General features: G+C 37.4%; 2 protein-coding genes across 3 annotated transcripts in view; one reads left to right on the top strand and one right to left on the bottom strand.

Annotated features, from left to right (window-relative positions):
- The window catches only part of LOC307145281 (FH2 domain-containing protein 1), an 18,755-nt gene extending 13,636 nt beyond the window's left edge, over positions 1-5,119 (top strand). For both annotated transcript variants that reach the window (XM_079848284.1, XM_079848285.1), the window contains exons 8-12: positions 1,026-1,133; positions 1,247-1,311; positions 1,456-1,573; positions 1,666-1,830; positions 2,541-5,119. In XM_079848284.1, coding sequence (XP_079704410.1) covers positions 1,026-1,133; positions 1,247-1,311; positions 1,456-1,573; positions 1,666-1,830; positions 2,541-3,515 — 1,431 coding nt within the window. In that variant the 3' untranslated portion in view covers positions 3,516-5,119. The remainder of the gene's footprint in view (positions 1-1,025; positions 1,134-1,246; positions 1,312-1,455; positions 1,574-1,665; positions 1,831-2,540) is intronic.
- Positions 4,241-24,329, bottom strand: asgr1a (asialoglycoprotein receptor 1a). Its single transcript, XM_079848330.1, has 9 exons — positions 24,255-24,329; positions 15,719-15,841; positions 14,721-14,843; positions 13,558-13,662; positions 12,429-12,500; positions 12,234-12,308; positions 11,975-12,126; positions 6,293-6,402; positions 4,241-5,898 (listed from the first exon to the last, which is right to left on the bottom strand). The coding sequence occupies exons 2-9, from the start codon at positions 15,822-15,824 to the stop codon at positions 5,745-5,747; spliced, it is 897 nt and encodes a 298-aa protein (XP_079704456.1). The 5' UTR covers positions 15,825-15,841; positions 24,255-24,329; the 3' UTR covers positions 4,241-5,744.

Raw genomic sequence — 24,329 nt, 5'->3', positions numbered from 1 at the left:
TACATTAACGACAATTTGAGACAAATAAATGTAAATTTAATATAAAGCTATGTAAATGGCGCTCTATGGCGCGGCAGGATTTTGAACACGGTCCTGAGCCGTAGCTGGGCGCCGCCGGTGTGTGTGGACACTCATAGAGAATTATGTGTTTGAGTTTTAAAGACGCGGCGCTGCGCTTCTCGTCCGGTGTGCGACCCCCTGCTGCTCTTCGGCCGGCTCGCAAGCCCAAACAAGTGTGTGCGGCGTGCCTGTTGTTTTGTGTCCGGTCTGGCTAGATCCAGTGTGGTGTTGTAGTTTTTCTAACGTTACTAGTTGTTGCAACAGCATGTGAAAAAAAACTACAAAATATCTATCTACTCTCTATCTATCTATCTATCTATCTATCTATCTATCTATCTATCTATCTATCTATCTCTCTATCTATCTACTCAATATCTATCTATCTATCTATCTATCTATCTATCTATCTATCTATATATCTACTTTCTATCTATTTATCTATCTATCTATCTATCTATCTACTCTATCTATCTATCTACTCCCTATCTATCTATCTACTCTCTCTCTCTATCTATCTACTCTCTCTCTATCTATCTATCTATATCTATCTATCTACTTTCTATCTATCTATCTATCTATCTATCTATCTATCTATCTATCTATCTATCTATCTATCTACTCTCTATCTATCTATCTACTCTATCTATCTATCTATTCATCTATCTATCTATCTATCTATCTATCTACTCTCTATCTATCTATCTACTCTATCTATCTATCTACTTTCTATCTATCTATCTATTCATCTATCTATCTATCTATCTATCTATCTACTCTCTCTCTCTCTCTCTATCTATCTACCTACTCTCTCTCTCTCTCTCTCTCTATCTATCTATCTATCTACTCTCTATCTATCTATCTATCTATCTATCTATCAATCTATCTATCTATCTACTCTCTGTCTATCCATCCATCCATCCATCCATCCATCCATCCATCCATCCATCCATCCCTCCCTCTCTCAGGGTGGGTCTGCTGGTAACGCCGTGGGCTTCAGACTCTCCTCTCTGCTGTCTCTGGCCGACACTAAAGCCAACAAACCTGGAATGAACCTGCTGCACTTTGTTGCTCTGGTATGTGTGTCGGTTTATAATGTGACACACAACATACACACGTGTTCTTTCATGACCCAAAGGTCAGAGAGCATCTCAATGAAGTGAAACGCACATTTGTGTGACTTTAACAGGAGGCTCAGAAGAAAGATCTGCTCATGTTTCCAGAGAAACTTCTGCATGTTCAGCAAGCAGCTCGGTGAGAACCAATCAGCGGAAACTATTAAAAATAAACTAATAATAATTACAAAAACACAACAGAATTATATCATACAGTATCATTAACCTGTAGAGAAACAATGGAAGCCTGTGTTCAAACCTGTGTGTGTGTGTGTGTGTGTAGAGTGTGTGTTGACAGCATCCATGTAGAGTTTCAGTCTCTGACCAGAAGAGTTGATCATTTAGAGCAGCAGATCCACACAGATGACGAGCTCCTGGTGCAGCTGCAGTCCTTACTAAAGGTGACCTCTGACCTCTGACCCTTTACCTGCCTCTCTGTGACGTTTGCATCTGATTTGAAGTATATTTGTATTCCACTGTCCCACGGTTTCAGAGCGCTGCTGAAGCTCTGGAGGATTTGAGGATCAGGATTGATGAGCTTCAGAGGGAAGGAGACGCTCTGATCGACTTCTTCTGCGAAGACAAAGACGTCTTCAGACTGGACGAGTGCTTACGAATTTTCCAGAATTTCTGCTCCAAATTCAAAAAAGCAGTTCAGGTAAAACAGATCTGAAATAAAACGTCTTACCGTGCATGGCATTTTCATGTTTAAAGTCCCAGTTTAGACGCATTTAAAGGATTTAATTTAAACCAATTTAAAATATTTGTTTTCTACATATTTATTTATTTTAATCTATTTATTTATTTTCATATAATTTTATAATTTATATATCTTTTTTATTTTTATTTATTTAATCTATTTATGCATTTATTTTTACTACAATTGTATTATTTATTTTCATATAGTTTATTTATTCATTTGTTATTTAATCAATTATTTATTTTTATATTTATTTAAATAAATCATAATTATTTATTTATTTGTTTTAATCTAATTATACATTTATTTTCATATAATTGTATAATATACATATAACATTTAATTTTTTTTATTTAATCTATTTATGCATTTATTTTACTATAATTATATTATTTATTTGAATATAATTATTTTTATTTATTTAATTATAATTTGTTAAAATATTTTAATTTATTTATTTTAATAATAATATTAATTATTTATTTTTTTTGATTTATTTTTACATTTGTACATTGTTTCTCTCTTCTCTAGCACTCCCTTGCGCCCCCTGGTTTGAAACCCCTGATTTAGTTTATTGCAGCTTTTCAATATGCGTGTCTGTTTCTTTAATTCAGACGTTGGACTGAAACTCGTTGTGTTAATCAGCTGGACGACTTCTCTTTCCTCAGGAGAACGTGGAGCGAGGAATGTGGGAGGAGTCTCGGCGCAAGCGTCTGAAGGAGTCGGAGGACAAGCGCCACTCGTGGGCGGGGCATGAGGGTGTGGGCGGAGTCTCCGGGCTGCGGTCCAATAGCGAAGCAGACGTGGAGGCGGCGTTAAAGAGGGAGGGGCTTCTGGAGCTGCTGATGACGAGTCCTCAAAGTTCACCACTGCGTTTCGGTAGCTCTCGTCGATCACGCCGACAGAAGAGCATGACCTTTGACCCCTGTGGAGCAGATTCACTTCCTCCAATACACTCGCTCTCCATCGCACACAGCAGCATCACAACGGAGGAGCCAGAGATACAAAACAAGAGCTTTTCCATCGAGGAATCCCCGAAAAACGACCAAACGCAATTCAGAAATACAGAAGTGACTCCAGTCGTGACCTCTGACCCCTCACAAATCGGTGAGGTGACAAAATCAGAGGTGGCGAATGACGATCATAAAGCTAGAGATAACGTCAGGCGTACAAGCGAGGCACTCAAAACCAGCGGCGGAGCAACACAACCGATCCAAACGAGCAGCAAGCGACCCGTGGGCTCTAAAACCAGACCTTCATCTTCCGCTAAACCATCATCATCTTCATCATCATGTTTGAGGAAGGTTGTACCTCTCAGGACGCAGGTTCCCAAGCCAGCGGTTCGGCCGCCGCAGGAGAAGATGTGTCGCGCTACTCTCGACCGGCCTCGAACCTCTGCGCGCGATTCCTCCTCAATCAGACCACTCAGCTTCGCTCGCAACACTGTGGCGTCCGCGACACGCACCGCCGTCGCCCCCGTAAACCAGCCGAAAGCCGACCCAAAGCCGTCCCCGGTGACGCCGGCGCTCCGGCTATCACTGACTCCTGCTGGCCGTCTGAGGAAGAGCAGCTCCGCCCGCTCGGAAAACTCGGCGCTCGTTCGTGGGTCGCGTGATAAAGCTGTCAAACCCGTCTGGAGGTAGAGCGGGGGGGAAAGGATCCTGATAATGCTAGCTTGCTAATATCAGCCAATGTTCCAGGAAAATGATTCTTTCAGCTCATAAACTAGCGTTCAAAAGTTTGGGTTTTTAATGTTTCTGGCCTAGGCTGCAATTATTTGATCAAAAATACGGTGAAAACTGTGAAATATTATTCCAGTGTATAGCAGCTGTTTACTACGGAAGAGGATTATGACTTTTTTTCTCGAAATTTAACACGTTTTTTCTCGAAACATAGCGACTTTATTCTCAAAATTTAATGAGTTTATTCTCAATGTTTTATTTTGATTTTCTTCTTGAAATTGAACAAGTTTTTTCTCGAAATTTAATTAGTTTACTCTCAATGTTTTATTTCGACTTTCTACTCGAAATTTAACAAGTTTTTTCTCGAAACAGCAAATTTATTCGCAACATTTAATGAGTTTATTCTCAACGTTTTATTTCAACTTTTTTTCTCAAAATTTAACGAGATTTTTCTCGCATTATGACATTAATCTCGAGATGTTTTTATTATTTTTATTATTGCTTGGCCCTAATCCTCTTCTGTAGTTTTCTATGTGAATATATTGTAAAGTGTAATTTATTCCTGTGATCAAAGCTGAATGTTCAGCATCATTACTCCAGTCTTCAGTGTCACATGATCCTTCACAAATCACTCTAATATGAGGATTTGATGATCAAGAAACATTTATGATTATTATCAATGTTGAAAACAGTGATAAGTTTTATTTACCAGGATTCTTAATGAAAAGAACAGCACTTATTTGAAATATAATATTTTGTAACATTATAAATGTCTTTAGTGTCATTTTTTTATCAATTTAATGCATCCTTGATTAATAAAAGTATTAAGTTCTTTCATAAAAAATAAAGTCTTACCCCAAATGGTAGTGTAATCAGTGACCATATTTAGTGAATATTCTTGAATATTTGTCATATTAAGTGTATCATTTATTATTGTAACATAATTTTCTCTTTAAATGTATAGTTTTACTCTTAATTAATAACTCATTGATATATTGCCCTGAGAAAATAATTATACATGGGAAATTTAAACCTGAAATGGAACAATTTACTGATTTGATTTCATATATATTTTATCTAAAGCAAATGTATATTTATTAATGAACTGTCCATCTATGATGTATTTGTGGAAACATTCTGATGCAGCATGTTTATATTCACTTATTCACAATAGTGCAAAATTACAGCAGTATTTTCATAGAAACAATCCAAACATTACAGCGTTAATGACAGCATTAATGACACTGATATACAGTATCACTACTATAATAAAGCCATATAACTTTAATACAGCAACATAACTGGAGTATTATTATTAAGTGCTGCAGAAACATCAACATTTCATTTATTTGTTCAGCAGATGCTTTTATTCAGAACAACTTTTTTTGTATCACAGCTGTTTGACTTTTATCCTCGGACAACATGGGAAACTAAACTACAATACACTGTCATTCCCCAAAACTAACCAGCATAAAATAAAAATGAAGCATAAAGGAACTGTTTCTGGTCTGACATACAGTAAATCCTCATCCGTCCATGTATATATATATATATTTTTTACATTTTTTAAAAATCATTGTTTATCAGAGGGGTCCAAGACTCTCAGACTTTTGTCGCACTTGAACCACGAATACACAAAAAACTTTTTTAATGGATTCGAGGAGTTTTGTGGTTGAAATTTTAAAAAGTAACAGCTCATTTGTTCATATAGAGATATAAGGCCATCCAGAGTCATGAAAAATCATGTTATATTATTATCTTCCACAAGAGGTCGACAAAGACACACAATGTAAGATATTTTGAGCTGAATAAAAAGGGGTATGTATGAAATTGTGAGTTATTTTTAATTTAAGTTCAAAGAATGTGAGGAATGTGCTTAAATTACTATTTATTTATTATTTATTGATCAAATCTAGTAATTTAAAGATAAATAAAATAAAAAATATCAAAAAATCTCCAAAGAAATTGCATTAAAAAATAGACAAATATTATCAAAATGAAATAAAACAAGCTTTCTGGACCAAAATTAAGTATAATTTTAGGGCTTCGGGTCATTTTGACCTGCGAGAGAAAGAAGTGTTTCAAAGTGCAAGGGAAGAATGAAAGCCTTTAATATCATTAAATATGAAACATTATACTGTTGACATGCACATTAATGTGTTTTGTTGGTTTGATGAAGTGTGTGTGTCGTCAGATGGAGGACGCGTGAGCTTTGCAGACGTAGCGGTAGTGTCGAGAGCAGTGGTCGTCGTTATACCGTCCGTCGTGGTGAAAGTGAGCGCAGTCTTCACCGCCACCCAAACCATGATTCTCCCAGTTATCAGGCTGGCCAGGCATCCATTCACTGCACACACACACACACACACACACACACACACACACAGGTTTGTTTTGCTTTTGAGGACATTCCATAGGCGTAATGGTTTTTATACTGTCCACACTGTATATTCTATTCCCCTACCCTAATCTAACCCCAAAACCTACCCATCCATCACACACACACACACACACACACTAACCCGACCCCTAAACCTACCCATCACACACACACACACACACACACACTAACCCGACCCATAAACCTACACACACACACACACACACACACACACTAACCCGACCCCTAAACCTACCCATCTCACACACACACACACACACTAACCATTCACCTAAACCTACCCATCACACACTCACACACACACATACGCTCTTACTCACTCACACACACACACACTCACCTCCTGACATGCACATACGGCGTCTCGTCCAGCCATTCCCACTCGCCGGTGCGTCCATCAGTCAGACCCAACCAGTAGAACAGAGGCCTGGTCTTACTCACCACGAAACTCTGAACACACACCTCTGATTATCACTCTTTACCAAATGATCAACAGTTTGCTGGTTCAGTTGCATGTCTTGTGTTGTTGGTTTAGGCCCTGTTTACTCCTAGTATTAAGTTTTGGATGATCGGATCAGAAGTAGACGAGGGAGACAAAGTTGACAACCTCAAAACATTTTAGATCCTGTTTTGTATTTAGCGTCGATCACTTGTGAACCAATCGACCAAACACATCTTAATACCAGCTGTAAACGGGGCCAAAGTTATATTTACATTTATCAGACGCTTTTATCCAAAGCGACTTACTTGCATTTCAAGCTACACATTTACATTCTTATCAGTTCTTGCTTTCCTTGGGAATCGAACCCATGACCTTGGCGTTGCAAGCGTCAACGCTCTACTGTTTGAGCTCCAGGAAAGCTCACGCTAGCTTAGCTCACACTAAGTTGTGTGTCTGGTTTAGTAAAGTAGGTGTAGTTGTATTAGTTCAGTTGTGTGTCTGAACTTGATTGTGTAGTTGTATTAGTGTAGTTGTATTAGTTCAGTTGTGTGTCTGAAGTTGATTGTGTAGTTGTATTAGTGTAGTTGTATTAGTTCAGTTGTGTGTCTGAAGTTAATTGTGTAGTTGTATTAGTTCAGTTGTGTGTATGATGTTGGTTGTGTAGTTGTATTAGTTCAGTTGTGTGTCTGAAGTTGATTGTGTAGTTGTATTAGTTCAGTTGTGTGTCTGATGTTGGTTGTGTAGTTGTATTAGTTCAGTTGTGTGTCTGAAGTTGATTGTGTAGTTGTATTAGATCAGTGGTGTGTCTGATGTTGATTGTGTAGTTGTATTAGTTCAGTTGTGTGTCTGAAGTTGATTGTGTAGTTGTATTAGATCAGTTGTGTGTCTGAAGTTGATTGTGTAGTTGTATTAGTTCAGTTGTGTGTATGATGTTGGTTGTGTAGTTGTATTAGTTCAGTTGTGTGTCTGAAGTTGATTGTGTAGTTGTATTAGTTCAGTTGTGTGTATGATGTTGGTTGTGTAGTTGTATTAGTTCAGTTGTGTGTCTGAAGTTGATTGTGTAGTTGTATTAGTTCAGTTGTGTGTATGATGTTGGTTGCGTAGTTGTATTAGTTCAGTTGTGTGTCTGAAGTTGATTGTGTAGTTGTATTAGTTCAGTTGTGTGTCTGAAGTTGATTGTGTAGTTGTATTAGTTCAGTTGTGTGTCTGATGTTGGTTGTGTAGTTGTATTAGATCAGTTGTGTGTCTGATGTTGATTGTGTAGTTGTATTAGTTCAGTTGTGTGTCTGAAGTTGATTGTGTAGTTGTATTAGTTCAGTTGTGTATGATGTTTGTTGTGTAGTTGTATTAGTTCAGTTGTGTGTCTGAAGTTGATTGTGTAGTTGTATTAGTTCAGCTGTGTGTCTGATGTTGGTTGTGTAGTTGTATTAGTTCAGTTGTGTGCCTGATGTTGGTTGTGTAGTTAAATTAGTTGTGTGTCTGATGTTGATTGTGTAGTTGTATTAGTTCAGTTGTGTGTCTGATGTTGGTTGTGTAGTTGTATTAGTTCAGCTGTGTGTCTGATGTTGGTTGTGTAGTTGTATTAGTTCAGTTGTGTGTCTGATGTTGGTTGTGTAGTTGTATTAGTTCAGCTGTGTGTCTGATGTTGGTTGTGTAGTTAAATTAGTTGTGTATCTGATGTTGATTGTGTAGTTGTATTAGTTCAGTTGTGTGTCTGATGTTGGTTGTGTAGTTGTATTAGTTCAGCTGTGTGTCTGATGTTGGTTGTGTAGTTGTATTAGTTCAGTTGTGTGTCTGATGTTGGTTGTGTAGTTGTATTAGTTCAGTTGTGTGTCTGATGTTGGTTGTGTAGTTGTATTAGTTGTGTGTCTGATGTTGATTGTGTAGTTGTATTAGTTCAGTTGTGTGTCTGATGTTGGTTGTGTAGTTGTATTAGTTGTGTGTCTGATGTTGGTTGTGTAGTTGTATTAGTTCAGTTGTGTAGTTGTATTAGTTCAGTTGTGTGTCTGATGTTGATTGTGTAGTTGTATTAGTTCAGTTGTGTGTCTGATGTTGGTTGTGTAGTTGTATTAGTTGTGTGTCTGATGTTGGTTGTGTAGTTGTATTAGTTCAATTGTGTGTCTGATGTTGATTGTGTAGTTGTATTAGTTCAGTTGTGTGTCTGTAGTTGTATTAGTTCAGTTGTGTGTCTGTAGTTGTATTAGTTGTGTGTCTGAAGTTGATTGTGTAGTTGTATTAGTTCAGTTGTGTGTCTGATGTTGGTTGTGTAGTTGTATTAGTTGTGTGTCTGAAGTTGATTGTATAGTTGTATTAGTTCAGTTGTGTGTCTGATGTTGGTTGTATAGTTGTATTAGTTCAATTGTGTGTCTGATGTTGATTGTGTAGTTGTATTAGTTCAGTTGTGTCTCATGTTGGTTGTGTAGTTGTATTAGTTGTGTGTCTGATGTTGGTTGTGTAGTTGTATTAGTTCAATTGTGTGTCTGATGTTGATTGTGTAGTTGTATTAGTTCAGTTGTGTGTCTGTAGTTGTATTAGTTCAGTTGTGTGTCTGTAGTTGTATTAGTTGTGTGTCTGAAGTTGATTGTGTAGTTGTATTAGTTCAGTTGTGTGTCTGATGTTGGTTGTGTAGTTGTATTAGTTGTGTGTCTGAAGTTGATTGTATAGTTGTATTAGTTCAGTTGTGTGTCTGATGTTGGTTGTGTAGTTGTATTAGTTCAGTTGTGTGTCTGATGTTGGTTGTGTAGTTGTATTAGTTGTGTGTCTGATGTTGGTTGTGTAGTTGTATTAGTTCAGTTGTGTGTCTGATGTTGGTTGTGTAGTTGTATTAGTTCAGTTGTGTGTCTGATGTTGGTTGTGTAGTTGTATTAGTTCAGTTGTGTGTCTGAAGTTGATTGTGTAGTTGTATTAGTTCAGTTGTGTGTCTGATGTTGGTTGTGTAGTTGTATTAGTTCAGCTGTGTGTCTGATGTTGGTTGTGTAGTTAAATTAGTTGTGTATCTGATGTTGATTGTGTAGTTGTATTAGTTCAGTTGTGTGTCTGATGTTGGTTGTGTAGTTGTATTAGTTCAGCTGTGTGTCTGATGTTGGTTGTGTAGTTGTATTAGTTCAGTTGTGTGTCTGATGTTGGTTGTGTAGTTGTATTAGTTCAGTTGTGTGTCTGATGTTGGTTGTGTAGTTGTATTAGTTGTGTGTCTGATGTTGATTGTGTAGTTGTATTAGTTCAGTTGTGTGTCTGATGTTGGTTGTGTAGTTGTATTAGTTGTGTGTCTGATGTTGGTTGTGTAGTTGTATTAGTTCAGTTGTGTAGTTGTATTAGTTCAGTTGTGTGTCTGATGTTGATTGTGTAGTTGTATTAGTTCAGTTGTGTGTCTGATGTTGGTTGTGTAGTTGTATTAGTTCAATTGTGTGTCTGATGTTGATTGTGTAGTTGTATTAGTTCAGTTGTGTGTCTGTAGTTGTATTAGTTCAGTTGTGTGTCTGTAGTTGTATTAGTTGTGTGTCTGAAGTTGATTGTGTAGTTGTATTAGTTCAGTTGTGTGTCTGATGTTGGTTGTGTAGTTGTATTAGTTGTGTGTCTGAAGTTGATTGTATAGTTGTATTAGTTCAGTTGTGTGTCTGATGTTGGTTGTATAGTTGTATTAGTTCAATTGTGTGTCTGATGTTGATTGTGTAGTTGTATTAGTTCAGTTGTGTCTCATGTTGGTTGTGTAGTTGTATTAGTTGTGTGTCTGATGTTGGTTGTGTAGTTGTATTAGTTCAATTGTGTGTCTGATGTTGATTGTGTAGTTGTATTAGTTCAGTTGTGTGTCTGTAGTTGTATTAGTTCAGTTGTGTGTCTGTAGTTGTATTAGTTGTGTGTCTGAAGTTGATTGTGTAGTTGTATTAGTTCAGTTGTGTGTCTGATGTTGGTTGTGTAGTTGTATTAGTTGTGTGTCTGAAGTTGATTGTATAGTTGTATTAGTTCAGTTGTGTGTCTGATGTTGGTTGTGTAGTTGTATTAGTTCAGTTGTGTGTCTGATGTTGGTTGTGTAGTTGTATTAGTTGTGTGTCTGAAGTTGGTTGTGTAGTTGTATTAGTTCAGTTGTGTGTCTGATGTTGGTTGTGTAGTTGTATTAGTTCAGTTGTGTGTCTGATGTTGGTTGTGTAGTTGTATTAGTTCAGTTGTGTGTCTGAAGTTGATTGTGTAGTTGTATTAGTTCAGTTGTGTGTCTGATGTTGGTTGTGTAGTTAAATTAGTTGTGTGTCTGATGTTGGTTGTGTAGTTGTATTAGTTCAGTTGTGTGTCTGATGTTGGTTGTGTAGTTGTATTAGTTCAGTTGTGTGTCTGAAGTTGATTGTGTAGTTGTATTAGTTCAGTTGTGTGTCTGATGTTGGTTGTGTAGTTAAATTAGTTGTGTGTCTGATGTTGGTTGTGTAGTTGTATTAGTTCAGTTGTGTGTCTGATGTTGGTTGTGTAGTTGTATTAGTTCAGTTGTGTGTCTGAAGTTGATTGTGTAGTTGTATTAGTTCAGTTGTGTGTCTGATGTTGGTTGTGTAGTTGTATTAGTTCAGTTGTGTGTCTGAAGTTGATTGTGTAGTTGTATTAGTTCAGTTGTGTGTCTGATGTTGGTTGTGTAGTTAAATTAGTTGTGTGTCTGATGTTGGTTGTGTAGTTGTATTAGTTCAGTTGTGTGTCTGATGTTGGTTGTGTAGTTGTGTAGTTGTATTAGTTCAGTTGTGTGTCTGATGTTGGTTGTGTAGTTGTATTAGTTCAGTTGTGTGTCTGATGTTGGTTGTGTAGTTGTATTAGTTCAGTTGTGTGTCTGAAGTTGATTGTGTAGTTGTATTAGTTCAGTTGTGTGTCTGATGTTGGTTGTGTAGTTAAATTAGTTGTGTGTCTGATGTTGGTTGTGTAGTTGTATTAGTTCAGTTGTGTGTCTGAAGTTGATTGTGTAGTTGTATTAGTTCAGTTGTGTGTCTGATGTTGGTTGTGTAGTTGTATTAGATCAGTTGTGTGTCTGATGTTGATTGTGTAGTTGTATTAGTTCAGTTGTGTGTCTGAAGTTGATTGTGTAGTTGTATTAGATCAGTTGTGTGTCTGATGTTGATTGTGTAGTTGTATTAGTTCAGTTGTGTGTCTGTAGTTGTATTAGTTCAGTTGTGTGTCTGTAGTTGTATTAGTTCAGTTGTGTGTCTGATGTTGGTTGTGTAGTTGTATTAGTTGTGTGTCTGATGTTGATTGTGTAGTTGTATTAGTTCAGTTGTGTGTCTGATGTTGATTGTGTAGTTGTCTGATGTTGATTGTGTAGTTGTATTAGTTCAGTTGTGTGTCTGATGTTGGTTGTGTAGTTGTATTAGTTCAGTTGTGTGTCTGATGTTGATTGTGTAGTTGTATTAGTTGTGTGTCTGATGTTGGTTGTGTAGTTGTATTAGTTCAGATGTGTGTCTGATGTGTCTGATGTTGGTTGTGTAGTTGTGTAGTTCAGTTGTGTGTCTGATGTGTGTAGTTGTATTAGGTCAGTTGTGTGTCTGATGTGTGTAGTTGTATTAGGTCAGTTGTGTGTCTGATGTGTGTAGTTGTACAGTACTGATCCGCTCTGACCTTCTCCGGTTTGCTGTTTAGGATGAGTAACTTTGCTCTCTTCTTCTCACACTCGTCTCTGGCCGCGTCCCACGGCATCCCGTCTTGAGAGAAGAAATAACAGTGTGTGGAGAAGAGAATCCATCCGGCAGGACAGCACAGCTCCTGCGTGCCTACACACACACACACACACACACACACACACACACACACACACACATGTCAGATCAGAGACTGTGTGAAATCAACATACAGCAGCACAAACACTAGCATCACTTACTGTTGTTCATGAACTTCTCTATGTAGCATTTGAGCTCCGAAACCTTGTCAAGAAGAGCCTGTGCTGAATCAGACACTACACACACACACACACACACACACACACACACACACACACACACACACCTGTTAAGATCTGCAGTGGATTTCTTTTCATTTCAAGTGTTTTGTCTGTGTGTGTGTGTGTGGTACGTACTATCACTGATCGTTCTTTGCATCGTGTCGCGGTCGAACTCCAGATTGCTGATGTCCAACTGCATCGTATGCCCTGAACACACACACACACACACACACACACACACACACACACACACACACACACACACATTAGACGGAGTGTTGAACTAGTGGAGGTGAATGTGCTCACATGCATGACACATGAAACACCATTTACAGAGTGTTTTACTCTTATACTGTGAAAAATGATTGATTTTCTCCATGATGAACTTTGTATAGTGAAAGTGTCTATATGAATGAATAGTTGATAAGAGTGATAGATGATGAAAGTCGTGGTGGTGGTGGGGGGGGGGGGGGGGTGTATAATAATTAATAATTTTTTTCATATTTAATTTTTTTTAAATATGCAGGGGAGTAAAAGTTTCCATGTCTAATTTTTTCCAGTTTAAAAAAAAGTGATAAATATTCTACTTGTTCCATAATTTTCATGGAACGTTGTTCCCGTAAAATACAATTTTCCCTTAACGTTCACATAACCCAGAAAAACGTTTTTACATATTAAAGGGTTAGTTCACCCAAAAATGATTAGCTCATTATTGGCCGGCTCCAGCGTCAGCATCACACGCGTGTGTCGTGACTCGTGGTGCTCATGTGACCAGCGTTGGCCAATAGTGAGCCGGCGTTCTGACGTAGAACCAGATTGTTGAGTAAAGTAGTTATTTTGGGGGTTTCCGCACAAAAAGTATTCTGGTCGCTTCATAACACTGATGTTGAACCACTGGAGTCACATGGACTACTTTAACGATGTCTTTACTACCTTTCTGGGCCTTGAAAGTGTCAATGTCATTGCTGCATGTGGCGTCTATATCTTATATCTTGCAAAAATATCTTACAATTTGTGTTCCGAAGATGAACGAAGGTCTTACGGGGTTGGAACGGCATGAGGGTGAGTAATTAAGGACAGAAATTTGTATTTTTGGGTGAGAACTAACCCAAACGAACCCTTTAAAAAAAAAAAGTTTTGAACGTTTAGAGAAATTCAAAAATAACGTTTTCATAACTTAATTAGAACATTTTTTTGTTAGCTGAGAGTGTGGGTGGATAAAGTTTTTTTTATTTTGATAACAGATTATGAAGATTAACATTACCGTATTCCTCCAGAATGTTTGTTTTGGTAATGATGCTCAGGAGCCTTTCCGTCAGATTCTTCACGTTTGTCTCGGTAGTCGAGAACTTCCGATCAAACTTCACGTCTAACAAAACGCATGTGAAAAAATGAAACATCATTCATTTTTATTGATAACTCTAGTTTGCTAGTTCTCTGTAAAATATACACAACACATGGTGTTAAAACTTATAGGATATGCTCCGCATTCTTTTCACGTTTTGGCCTTAAAGGGGTGGTATAATGCCCTTTTCACAAGATGTACAATAAGTCTCTGGTGGCCCCAGAGTGTGTGTGTGAAGTTTCAGCTCAAAATACCCCACAGATATTTTTATATAGCATGTTAAAATTGTCACTTTTTGATGGTGAGCAAAAACACACCGTTTTGTGTCTGTCCCTTTAAATGCAAATGAGCTGCTGCTCCCGGCACAGGGGGCGGAGCTTCAAGAGCTCGTGTGTTAGCAGCTCGATTACCTCACAACACTAAATTGACAGAAACTGTTCTGCCTTTTATGTTTAAACGGAGTCAGACAAAGATGGAGAGACTCAAGAAGAAGTGACAACATGTAGAAGCAGCAGGACGTCTCTGAATGGTTAGTTGATGAATTTATGTTGCTGATGTGGAGTTAACTATCTTCAATTAGCATATTCTGTCATGGTAATCTATAAATCGCTCGTATAGGAACTGTTGTGAGACGCACACAGAGTGACTTTCTATTGCATGTGAAAAGACGGATGCTAAAGTTTGAGCTGACTCACAAATGTGCTCCACTACAACAACTCTTCCTCTTCTCAACATGGACTGTGTGTTCCGGGGGCGGGGTTTATGTAAATTCTAGGGTTGGTGATGTCACTAACCCGGGAGGAATGTGGTGTAGTCTCTACCAGCCGTTTGTTGTAGTCCTTAAAAAGTGATTTCTTTCAAAGTTCAAAGCAAAGGGAGATATTTGCTTTTAGTGTTGTAACTTTGCAGATGTTGTTTATGCTCAAACAGCAACATTACACACTAACTAAAGTTAGAAAAGTCAAATCATATTCAACCACCCCTTTAAAACATTGACGATAAGCTGATTATTAAGGAATTAATAAGAAAAATAACATGTTGCCAGTATAATATCACAATATGTTTGAGTGTGTGTTACTCACGGCTCACAGATACTGTGACGATCAGCAACAGCAGCATCAGAGCCGTGACACTGATGGCAGCGAACACACGCCACCGCCAGCGGCCCATAGAGGGCGCTGCTACAAACCTGGGCACAGACGAGTCTAACACACACACACACACACACACAGGTTATTCTACTTATGATCCTTTTCACACACAGCGATGCATTTAAATTACTGATACATGTTTATGTATAGCGGGTGGTTCCCTAGTCCCTACATTATTACAGGAAGGCGATAGAGTAATCACATTACGCTTTCTGCACATAAACATTTGAAGCGTGCGCCCAGAAAGCTGTTCATAGAACTCTCTCTCTCTCTCTCTCTCTCTCTCTCTCTCTCTCTCTCTCTATATATATATATATATATATATATATATATATATATATATATATCTATAGGGAAAGATTAGTGTGCTCAAAAATGGTTTCTTGTACTAATTATTATTTCTATAATTATAATTCGAGTTATTATTCGAACTCTGTGTGTGTATGCTGTGATTGTCAAAAGTTGAGGTTAAAGGTCAGAAGAGGTTGAGCAGCTGTATAAACTACAGCCAGTCAAATAGCAGAGGAATGTTTGAGAAAGACACACACACACACGTTTGTTGACGTATTCATCGACTCTAACACTTTACCAGAAGGTCCCATTAGTTGATGCATTAACTAACAATGAGAAATACATTTGTTTATCAATCTTTGTTAACATTCATTATTAAAATACAACTGTTCTTTAGTTCATGTGAGTTCAGATCCATTAAATAATATTAACAGAAACAAATTGTGATTTTAACATTAACATTAACTAAGATTACCAAGTGTTTTTCATTGCTAGTTCATGTTAACTAATGTAGTTAACTAATGAAACCTTACTGTAAGTATTGTAAATTAAATTTTCTTTCCCCTAAAACTCACAGAAACCTTTTTATATATGAATTAAAACATGTTTATTCATGTGTTTTTGATGTGGTCTCACACCTTTCCTCCAGAACTCGGTGTCGTCACTGGTGTCTGGGATCTCCTGCTCGTCTGTATACTGGTTAGCCACAGAGACAGAGCCGCTGTCTGATGTAACAACCCTCATGATGAGTGAGTCTTGACCTGCAAAAACACACAACATTAGTTCTTCATTCATTTAAAAGTTCCTCAGCCATTCACAGAAGAGCCTGTTTGACCAATCACAGGTGAATCTCTCCAGCCAATCGTCAGACCTCTTGACTTTTGAGCACTAGTCAAATGCTGCGTCTCAATTCGCCTACTTTTACTACGCCCTAAAACTATGTACTCTTTGGGCCCTATTTAAACGATCTGAAACGCAAGTATCAAACGCGAAACGCAAGTAACTTTGTGGGCGGATCTCGGCTCTGTTGCTCTTATACCGGCGGGATAAATGACTCTTCGCCCGGCGCAAATCTAAAATGTGTTGGTCTTAAGTAGCTTCATTACTCATAGGTGTGGTTTGGGCGTAACGTGAAATAAAACAATCAGAGCGACATCTCACATTCCCTTTAAGAGCAGGCGCGCTTGTTCCATGGCGGATTGCTATTATAACGGCGGATTTGCCAGGAGCGGTTCACAGCCGAGGAGACCGACGTTCTCGTCAGGGCCGTAAAACACAGAGAAGTGACATTGGGGATGGAGAAACACACCCAGATTAGCTTCGGTTAAACAGGCGTATGATAATCTGGGTAAATGTGTAAGCTAGATTTATGCCTATTTTTCACATCTTCATGGACACCACTGTCTTTTGAAAATCATATTTCATATGTTACAAGAACAGCCTTTTTCCACCTTAGAAACATTGCTAAGCTACGTAACATGCTATCAGTTTCTGATGCAGAAAAGTTAGTTCATGCATTCATGACCTCGAGACTAGATTACTGTAATGCTTTATTAGCTGGTTGTCCTGCATCCTCAATAAACAAGCTACAGTTAGTCCATATGTCGCCGCTAGAGTTCTTACTAGATCAAGAAAATATGATCATATAACACCGATTTTAACATCACTACATTGGTTACCTATAAAGTCCCGTATTAATTACAAGGTATTGCTATTGACTTATAAAGCCCTAAACGGCTTAGCTCCAGTCTATTTAACAGATCTTCTATCGCCCTATAATCCATCGCGCTCTTTAAGATCACTAAATTCGAGGCTTTTGGTCATACCTAGGATATCCAGATCCACCAAAGGAGGGAGAGCATTTTCACATTTAGCCCCAAAACTCTGGAATAGTCTTCCTGATACTGTTCGTTGCTCAGACTCGCTCTCCCAGTTTAAAACTAGATTAAAGACGCATCTCTTCAGCCAGGCATTCATATAATACTTTTAATCTTACAGTTAAATCCGGTCTCTAGTTCATAAACGCCAGAGGAGAACTGGCCCCGACTGAGCCCGGGTTCTCCCAAGGTTTTTTTTTCTCCATTAGGTCCTGATGGAGTTTTTCGGTTCCTTGCCACTGTTGCCTTTGGCTTGCTCAGTTGGGGATATTTTGGGAATAGTTAATTAAATTTTATCAATCAATAAATCTCACTAGTAACAAACCTTGTTGTATTATTTTAATTTAATACTGTGAAGCTGCTTTGATACAATCTGTATTGTGAAAAGCGCTATATAAATAAACTTGACTTGACTTGACAACAATGATTTCCCTCATGTGGTAATATTTTCCTTGTAATAATGTATGATTTGCAGAAATGAAAACTGCTGTGTCTGTGTAGATGAGAGAAGCAAAGTGTGTGTGTGTTGTGCACACGCTACATTATGGCCAAGCATGCGCCCTAAAATAACATCTGAATAACATGCGCAACGCCACTGACTTTAGACGAGGTTTCTCCTGGTCTGTGGAGGAATTGTTTTCTGAAACTGCAAAATAGCACCAGGGAACGTTTGCGCCGGAACACGCCTCCTCTTTTCCCTGAACCGCCCCCGGGAGCGCAAGTTCATTCCCTAGTTTACCGACGTGCGTCTGTGGAGGGAAAAGCCCGCTGTGCGTCGGGTGAGAAATAGGAATGAAACATGCGTCGTGTACAAAGTCAGTTGCGCTGGGTGCGAGATAGGGCGCTTTTTGTGAAGAAAAAGTGCATACTTTTGAGAAGAGTAGACAAGCTTTGGGAGAAACATACATGTCTTTAACGGTTGCTCTCTGTCGCTTAGTTACACGCATCCTGTCACTCAAACTGACCTGTCAATCATCTAGTCAAAGATAAAGTCCTCCACGTTTCATTTCCTACCGTATCGCAGAGAGATGCAGAAGCACTTTAACTGTGGGTCTGTCATGCAGAGACTCTCCTCGTATTAATGCAGAATGATGCATTTAAAAGTTAATGGCCAAACGGATCTTTATAAAAGTCCACAGTGCTATTACAGATGAAATATAACACGGCTGGCATTAAATCAATATTTTTCTATCAGGTTGAACTTTGATTAGTCACCCAAACCTTTATCTAAACCTCTCACCGCATATCCGCCATGTTTTGTAGTTTTTGTGTTTCGTGTTTGTAGTTCCTCCTGCAAAGTGCAGTGGGTTGTGGGTAATATTAGCTGTTATAGTGAGCACGGATCCACACTTCGATAATCGACCGGAAATAGTAGACCATCCGAGGACTTCTGACACACTCTTTTCAACATACGATGCTTTGGGACACACTTATTTTAATCTCACATACTGTTTAGGTGTCACGATTTGGTCTCGACTTGGTCACATTTCATGTCTGTCATGTGATCCCCTGTTCAAAGTCATGTGATCCTGCCATGTGTCTTGTCATTGGTTAATTGTCTGATCATTGTTCACAGGTGTCCCTTGTCTTGTCATTAGTCTGTGTATTTAAGCCTTCATGTTTGCCATGTGTCTTTGTCAAGTATTGTTTCCTGTAGTCTGCTGTTGAGTTCATGTTCATGTTCATGTTCATGTTCATGTTCATGTTCATGTTCATGTTCATGTTTCTTGCCATGCCTTTGTTTTATGTGTAATCTCGTTTTGGTTAAATAACTGCACTTGGGTTCTCTACAACTGGCCTCCAGTGGATCCCTTACATTAGGATGGATAGTGTGGACATTGAGACGCAGGAAAAGAATCTCTTATAGAAACTAGAAAAAGATCACATGTGCTTTGTAAGCCAATCATCAAGAGGCTGACGTCAGAAGGAGGCGGAGCTTTATTCTGCATGTTAACTGCCAATAATATGTTTATATTTGACTATGTTTTAAGTTACTTTGGTAGCTCTAGAGTTTTCAATCCCTCTGACCAGTCACACGTTTGGGCACTGCAACAATTAAAACAAGTCATATTCAGTAATATTACTGATTTGTCTTTTTAGAGCTGCCTATATCTGAAATTGAATTTGTTTCATTATTAAAGTTTGCAACATTGATAATGTTATTGAACAAAATTGAATCAAATTGAACTAAATTAAATTAGTTTCATAATTTATTAACTTCATTAACATCAACACTGTTATTGAACTGAATTGAATTTGTTTCATAATTGAACTTTGCAACATCGACACTGTTATTGAACTGAATTGAATAGAATTGAACTGAATTGAATCACAGCTGTTTCTGTTCAGTTTGATGACCCTCTGTATTTAATCACCGTGTTTCCTTATTTCCCCGGTATCATCTATGTTAAAGACTGTTTTTGTTCTCTATCTCGTGCACATCATTACAGCCAACTATAAATAACTATTTATTGTTGTATATTTTGAATGATATGAATATAAGTATATTCAAAATGTGAGACACATTCCATCTAAGCCACTTTCCCGTAAGCTTTGAAGTTTGTGTTGTTTGAGTTCATCAAGAGGTCATTCTGCTCAGAATCAGATCCTCTTTTGGTCAAATGTTTTGCTCTACCCAAATTCACAGGTCAGAATTCTGCAAACTTGAACTTTGATTCGCAGCAAAAGATGACGCATGTTTCCGGTCTCGTGTGTTCATGTGAGTGTGTTAATGGACATCAGTTTGTGTATAGTTCGTTTTCCACACATATAACGTTTAGTTATTAATTGATAATAACCACTGGGCTTTGTAGAGCAGATCAAGTAGATCAGAAGAAAAATAGAGAGTTAAGAAACACAAAAATACAATCAATTAATGATACACACATAAACTCTGTCAAAATACTTCTTCAACACAGAGGAAATAAAAGGAAATTTGGAAATATAGCATTTAATCACTCTAATACTAACATATTAAAAATGATTTAGACTTTCAGAGAAAATAAATAAAAGTCCCAGTTAGACGATTTTGGGGGAATTTTACAGATTGAAATCATAAAAGCACCTTTATAACGTTTGATTCTAGTTCAGGTCATGGCTTTCTACTGAGAAACCTAAACATTGATCGGATCTAAAACCATATGATGAAACATCAAGAACTTTATCAACATCCCCCCCCCCCAAAAAAAACCCAAAGTAACTCTAGAACCCCAAACAGGCAGAATTAATATTAAGAAGAAATGGCTCTAAATACTTCAACAAACCGTCATAAAAACACACAATTTTCACTATATGCACCAGATTGATTTCACCGCTGTGATATGAAATCAGTGTTTCTCACTCTAAGTTAGTCTAGATCAGGGGTTCTCAAACTTTTTGTGTGTGTGGACCACTATTTGTAATCAAGAATTTTCGCGGACCACCTCATAATACACATAATAAAATATGTCTACACACAGTCCTACCTGAATTAATCTGCACCTCTAAATAGGCTTACTATCACTAAAACTAACTGGTCATCACATCACAGGCTTGTTAAAGGAAAGTTTACTGCACACAACGGCTGCCACATATTTAATTTATTTATTTACTCAAGCGCCCAAGGGCATAATCAGGTTCATTTGAACAACAGGCTTATTTACATAGCAATGTAGTATGAAATCTATACAGTAATGAGAACATTGGAATATAGTCAACATTTCAAAACCTTTGGCGATTTTAGGGGATTATTAATCTTCAGAGTTTTACAAGTCCTCAAAAAGTTTGTTCACTTAACAGCACATCTGCAAAACATTTCAGAAACGCAAGATCAAGAAACTAACTGGAAATTAAAATAATAACAGGCCTTATTCATTCCATTTATAAACATTTCGTTTCATATAAACTATGGGGTGAGATTTCGGTCACAATTCTGCGCGCGCAAGATCACATTTTGAGCGTGCAAAAGGGCATTTCGCACGCGCGTGAACTGAGTTTTGCGGAGAAATGTTCGTCTCGCAGATAAGAAAATATTGCGAGCGAACGAAAATCAATTTTGCATTTAAAATAAGTATTTGGATGTGCGCGGACGTTCTCTTTCGCGTGTGCAAAGTTTAACTTTCTTGCTCCTTTCATACCAGCCGTGAGCGCTCTCTAAGCGCAGACAGCTCGCTTGCTCAACACAACCCAGTGTTACAATATGGCATAATTCCAGCCAATCAGAGATGAGACTGCTAAATTCTGATTGGCTGGCTTGAAAACCATTCACAAGACTCCCTGCATCACCGACTGCGGAAGAGAACTAGTGTAGTTGAGTTTATTATTTATGAAAAATATTCAAAAACTTCACTGTAATTCACTGTATTGTTGGCAAATTCAGTTCACACATCACTGCTGTCCTGATGGTTATACTACAAGACTTACTTTGTATAAATATAGTTTTGCGTATTTTTTACGATTATTATTTATGAAAAATATTCAAAAACTTCACTGTAATTCACTGTATTGTTGGCAAATTCAGTTCACACATCACTGCTGTCCTGATGGTTATACAACAACGCTTATTTTGGGAAAAATATAGATTTTAAATTGTATATACTATTGTAAATGTAGAAGTTTTATGATTTTTATGAAAAATATTCAATAACTTCACTGTAATTTACTGTATTGTTGCCAAATTCAGTTCACACATCACTGCTGTCCTGATGGTTATACAACAACACTTATTTTGGTAAAATATATATTTTAAATTCAAATTGTATATACAATTGTACTGTAGGCCTAAATGTATAATTTTTATGATTTTTATGAAAAATATTCAATAACTTTACTGTAATTCACTGTATTGTTGCCAAATTCAGTTCACACATCACTGCTGTCCTGATGGTTATACTACAACACTTATTTTGGAAAAAAAAAAATTAAGTTGTATATACAATTGTAAATTTATGATTTTTTAAATGATTTTTATGAAAATATTCAATAACTTTGGACATCAGTGATGTGTGAACTTAATTTGGCAACAATACAGTGAATTAAAGTTATGTTATTGAATATTTTTCATAAAAATCATAATAATTATACATTTACAATTGTATATACAAATTAAAATATATTTTTTTCCCTAAAATAAGTGTTGTAGTATAACCATCAGGACAGCAGCGATGTGTGAACTGAATTTGGCAACAATACAGTAAATTAGAATATTTTTCATATCATAAATGTACAATTGTATATAAAACTTAAAATATATTTTCCCCAAAATAAGTGTTGTAGTATAACCATCAGGACAGCAGTGATGTGTGAACTGAATTTGGCAACAATACAGTGAATTACAGTTATGTTATTGAATATTTTTCATAAAAATTATACATTTACAATTGTATATATAATTTAAAATATATATTTTTCCCAAAATAAGTGTTGTAGTATAGCCATCAGGACAGCAGTGATGTGTGAACTGAATTTGGCAACAATACAGTGAATTACAGTTATGTTATTGAATATTTTTCATAAAAATCATAAAACTTCTACATTTACAATAGTATATACAATTTAAAATCTATATTTTTCCCAAAATAAGCGTTGTTGTATAACCATCAGGACAGCAGTGATGTGTGAACTGAATTTGCCAACAATACAGTGAATTACAGTGAAGTTTTTGAATATTTTTCATAAATAATAATCGTAAAAAATACGCAAAACTATATTTATACAAAGTAAGTCTTGTAGTATAACCATCAGGACAGCAGTGATGTGTGAACTGAATTTGCCAACAATACAGTGAATTACAGTGAAGTTTTTGAATATTTTTCATAAATAATAAACTCAACTACACTAGTTCTCTTCCGCAGTCGGTGATGCAGGGAGTCTTGTGATTGGTTTTCAAGCCAGCCAATCAGAATTTAGCAGTCTCATCTCTGATTGGCTGGAATTATGGCATATTGTAACACTGGGTTGTGTTGAGCAAGCGAGCTGTCTGCGCTTAGAGAGCGCTCACGGCTGGTATGAAAGGAGCAAGAAAGTTAAACTTTGCACACGCGAAAGAGAACGACCGCGCACATCCAAATTCTTATTTTAAATGCAAAATTGATTTTCGTTCGCTCGCAATATTTTCTTATCTGCGAGACGAACATTTCTCCGCAAAACTCAGTTCACGCGCGTGCGAAATGCCCTTTTGCACGCTCAAAATGTGATCTTGCGCGCGCAGAATTGTGACCGAAATCTCACCCCATAATAAACTGCCTATGCCTAACTGTGCGACTGCGTTCACACACCAGACGCGAATAGCGCGTCAAATTCAAAAAGGGATTATGTGAAATTCGCGCCTGCCTCGTCTAGTGATACGCTTGACCACTTTGTATCAATTTGCGCGTCAAGAGCTAAATTGACGTGCGTAAAAACAAAAGTTTGAAGCGAAATTTCGTCCGTTGTGAACGCACCATTAAAGGGTAACTAAACCCCTGGTCAGAGCCTGACTCCACCCACTGGCAAATTTGAAAAATGCTAGAAAAGTAGGCAGAGCCCAGTGGAGAGGGGGCGTGTATCTGAGACGTATCTCTTTGCAGGCAAGGGCGTGGTTAGCTGGTACCCTCTGACATCACCGGCCACCATAACTTCCAATAGGAAAATTCAACTGCAGTAGCCACTGTTCAACCTGAAGAGGGCAGCACTCAGACGTTTTTACACCATATTTTGTAAAATTAAAACACTTTAAACACAAATGTCAAAAAAATTACTTGAATCAATGAACAGCACTAATAAAGCCCCATTCTTACAGATCATTAACTAAAAAAAGTTGGTTTAGGGTTTAGTTACCCTTTAAAAGCTATGCGTGTGATGTGATAATGAGAACATATTTGCCTCTGCCCTTTTCTCTTCAGAGAACCTGTTGCTATCCACCGAACCAATGTTGTGGTTCTAACGGCACTGAACTTGAATGTCACGACTCACGGCCGAACACCACTAGGCTATTTTAGTAATCACACAATAACTTGACAATTTAATTAAAATGTTATCTCAATATAGGCCTACATATTCTTTTTACTTTTCTTTTTTTATGGGAATTTCCTGGTAAAATGAAGGTAAAAAAAATATTATTTTATATTTTATTTTGCCTTTCCACGGACCACCTGCAGTACCCTCACGGACCACTAGTGGTCCGCGGACCACAGTTTGGGAATGGCTGGTCTAGATCGTGAATAGTTTCACTAAATAAATCTGTTAGTAAAAGATTAGATGTCAGTCATTCAGGATACTGAGACATTATTAATAATTCATGAGGAGTTCACTTGAAAATAGATGTTAATTTTCCTCTTACCTCTTGCATTAGAAATGAGATCCTGATGTGTGTGTGTGTGAGAGTGTACTTTGAGCAGGATGAATATTTACTTTG

Source organism: Squalius cephalus, assembly GCF_949319135.1.
Source record: "Squalius cephalus genome assembly, chromosome: 18".
NCBI classification, from domain to species: Eukaryota; Metazoa; Chordata; class Actinopteri; order Cypriniformes; family Leuciscidae; genus Squalius; species Squalius cephalus.
Note: the sequence above shows the minus strand (reverse complement) of the source record. Positions and strands in the feature narration are given on the sequence as shown.

Bases quoted from the DNA above. Each gene is read 5' to 3' on its own strand.
- asgr1a (XM_079848330.1), bottom strand. From the start codon at position 15,824: ATGAGGGTTGTTACATCAGACAGCGGCTCTGTCTCTGTGGCTAACCAG. The intron at 12,501-13,557 runs GTAATGTTAATC...GTGTGTGTTCAG, and splicing joins AAACATTCTGGAGGAATACG to GGCATACGATGCAGTTGGAC. The intron at 5,899-6,292 runs GTGAGTGTGTGT...GTGTGTGTGCAG, and splicing joins CCGTATGTGCATGTCAGGAG to TGAATGGATGCCTGGCCAGC.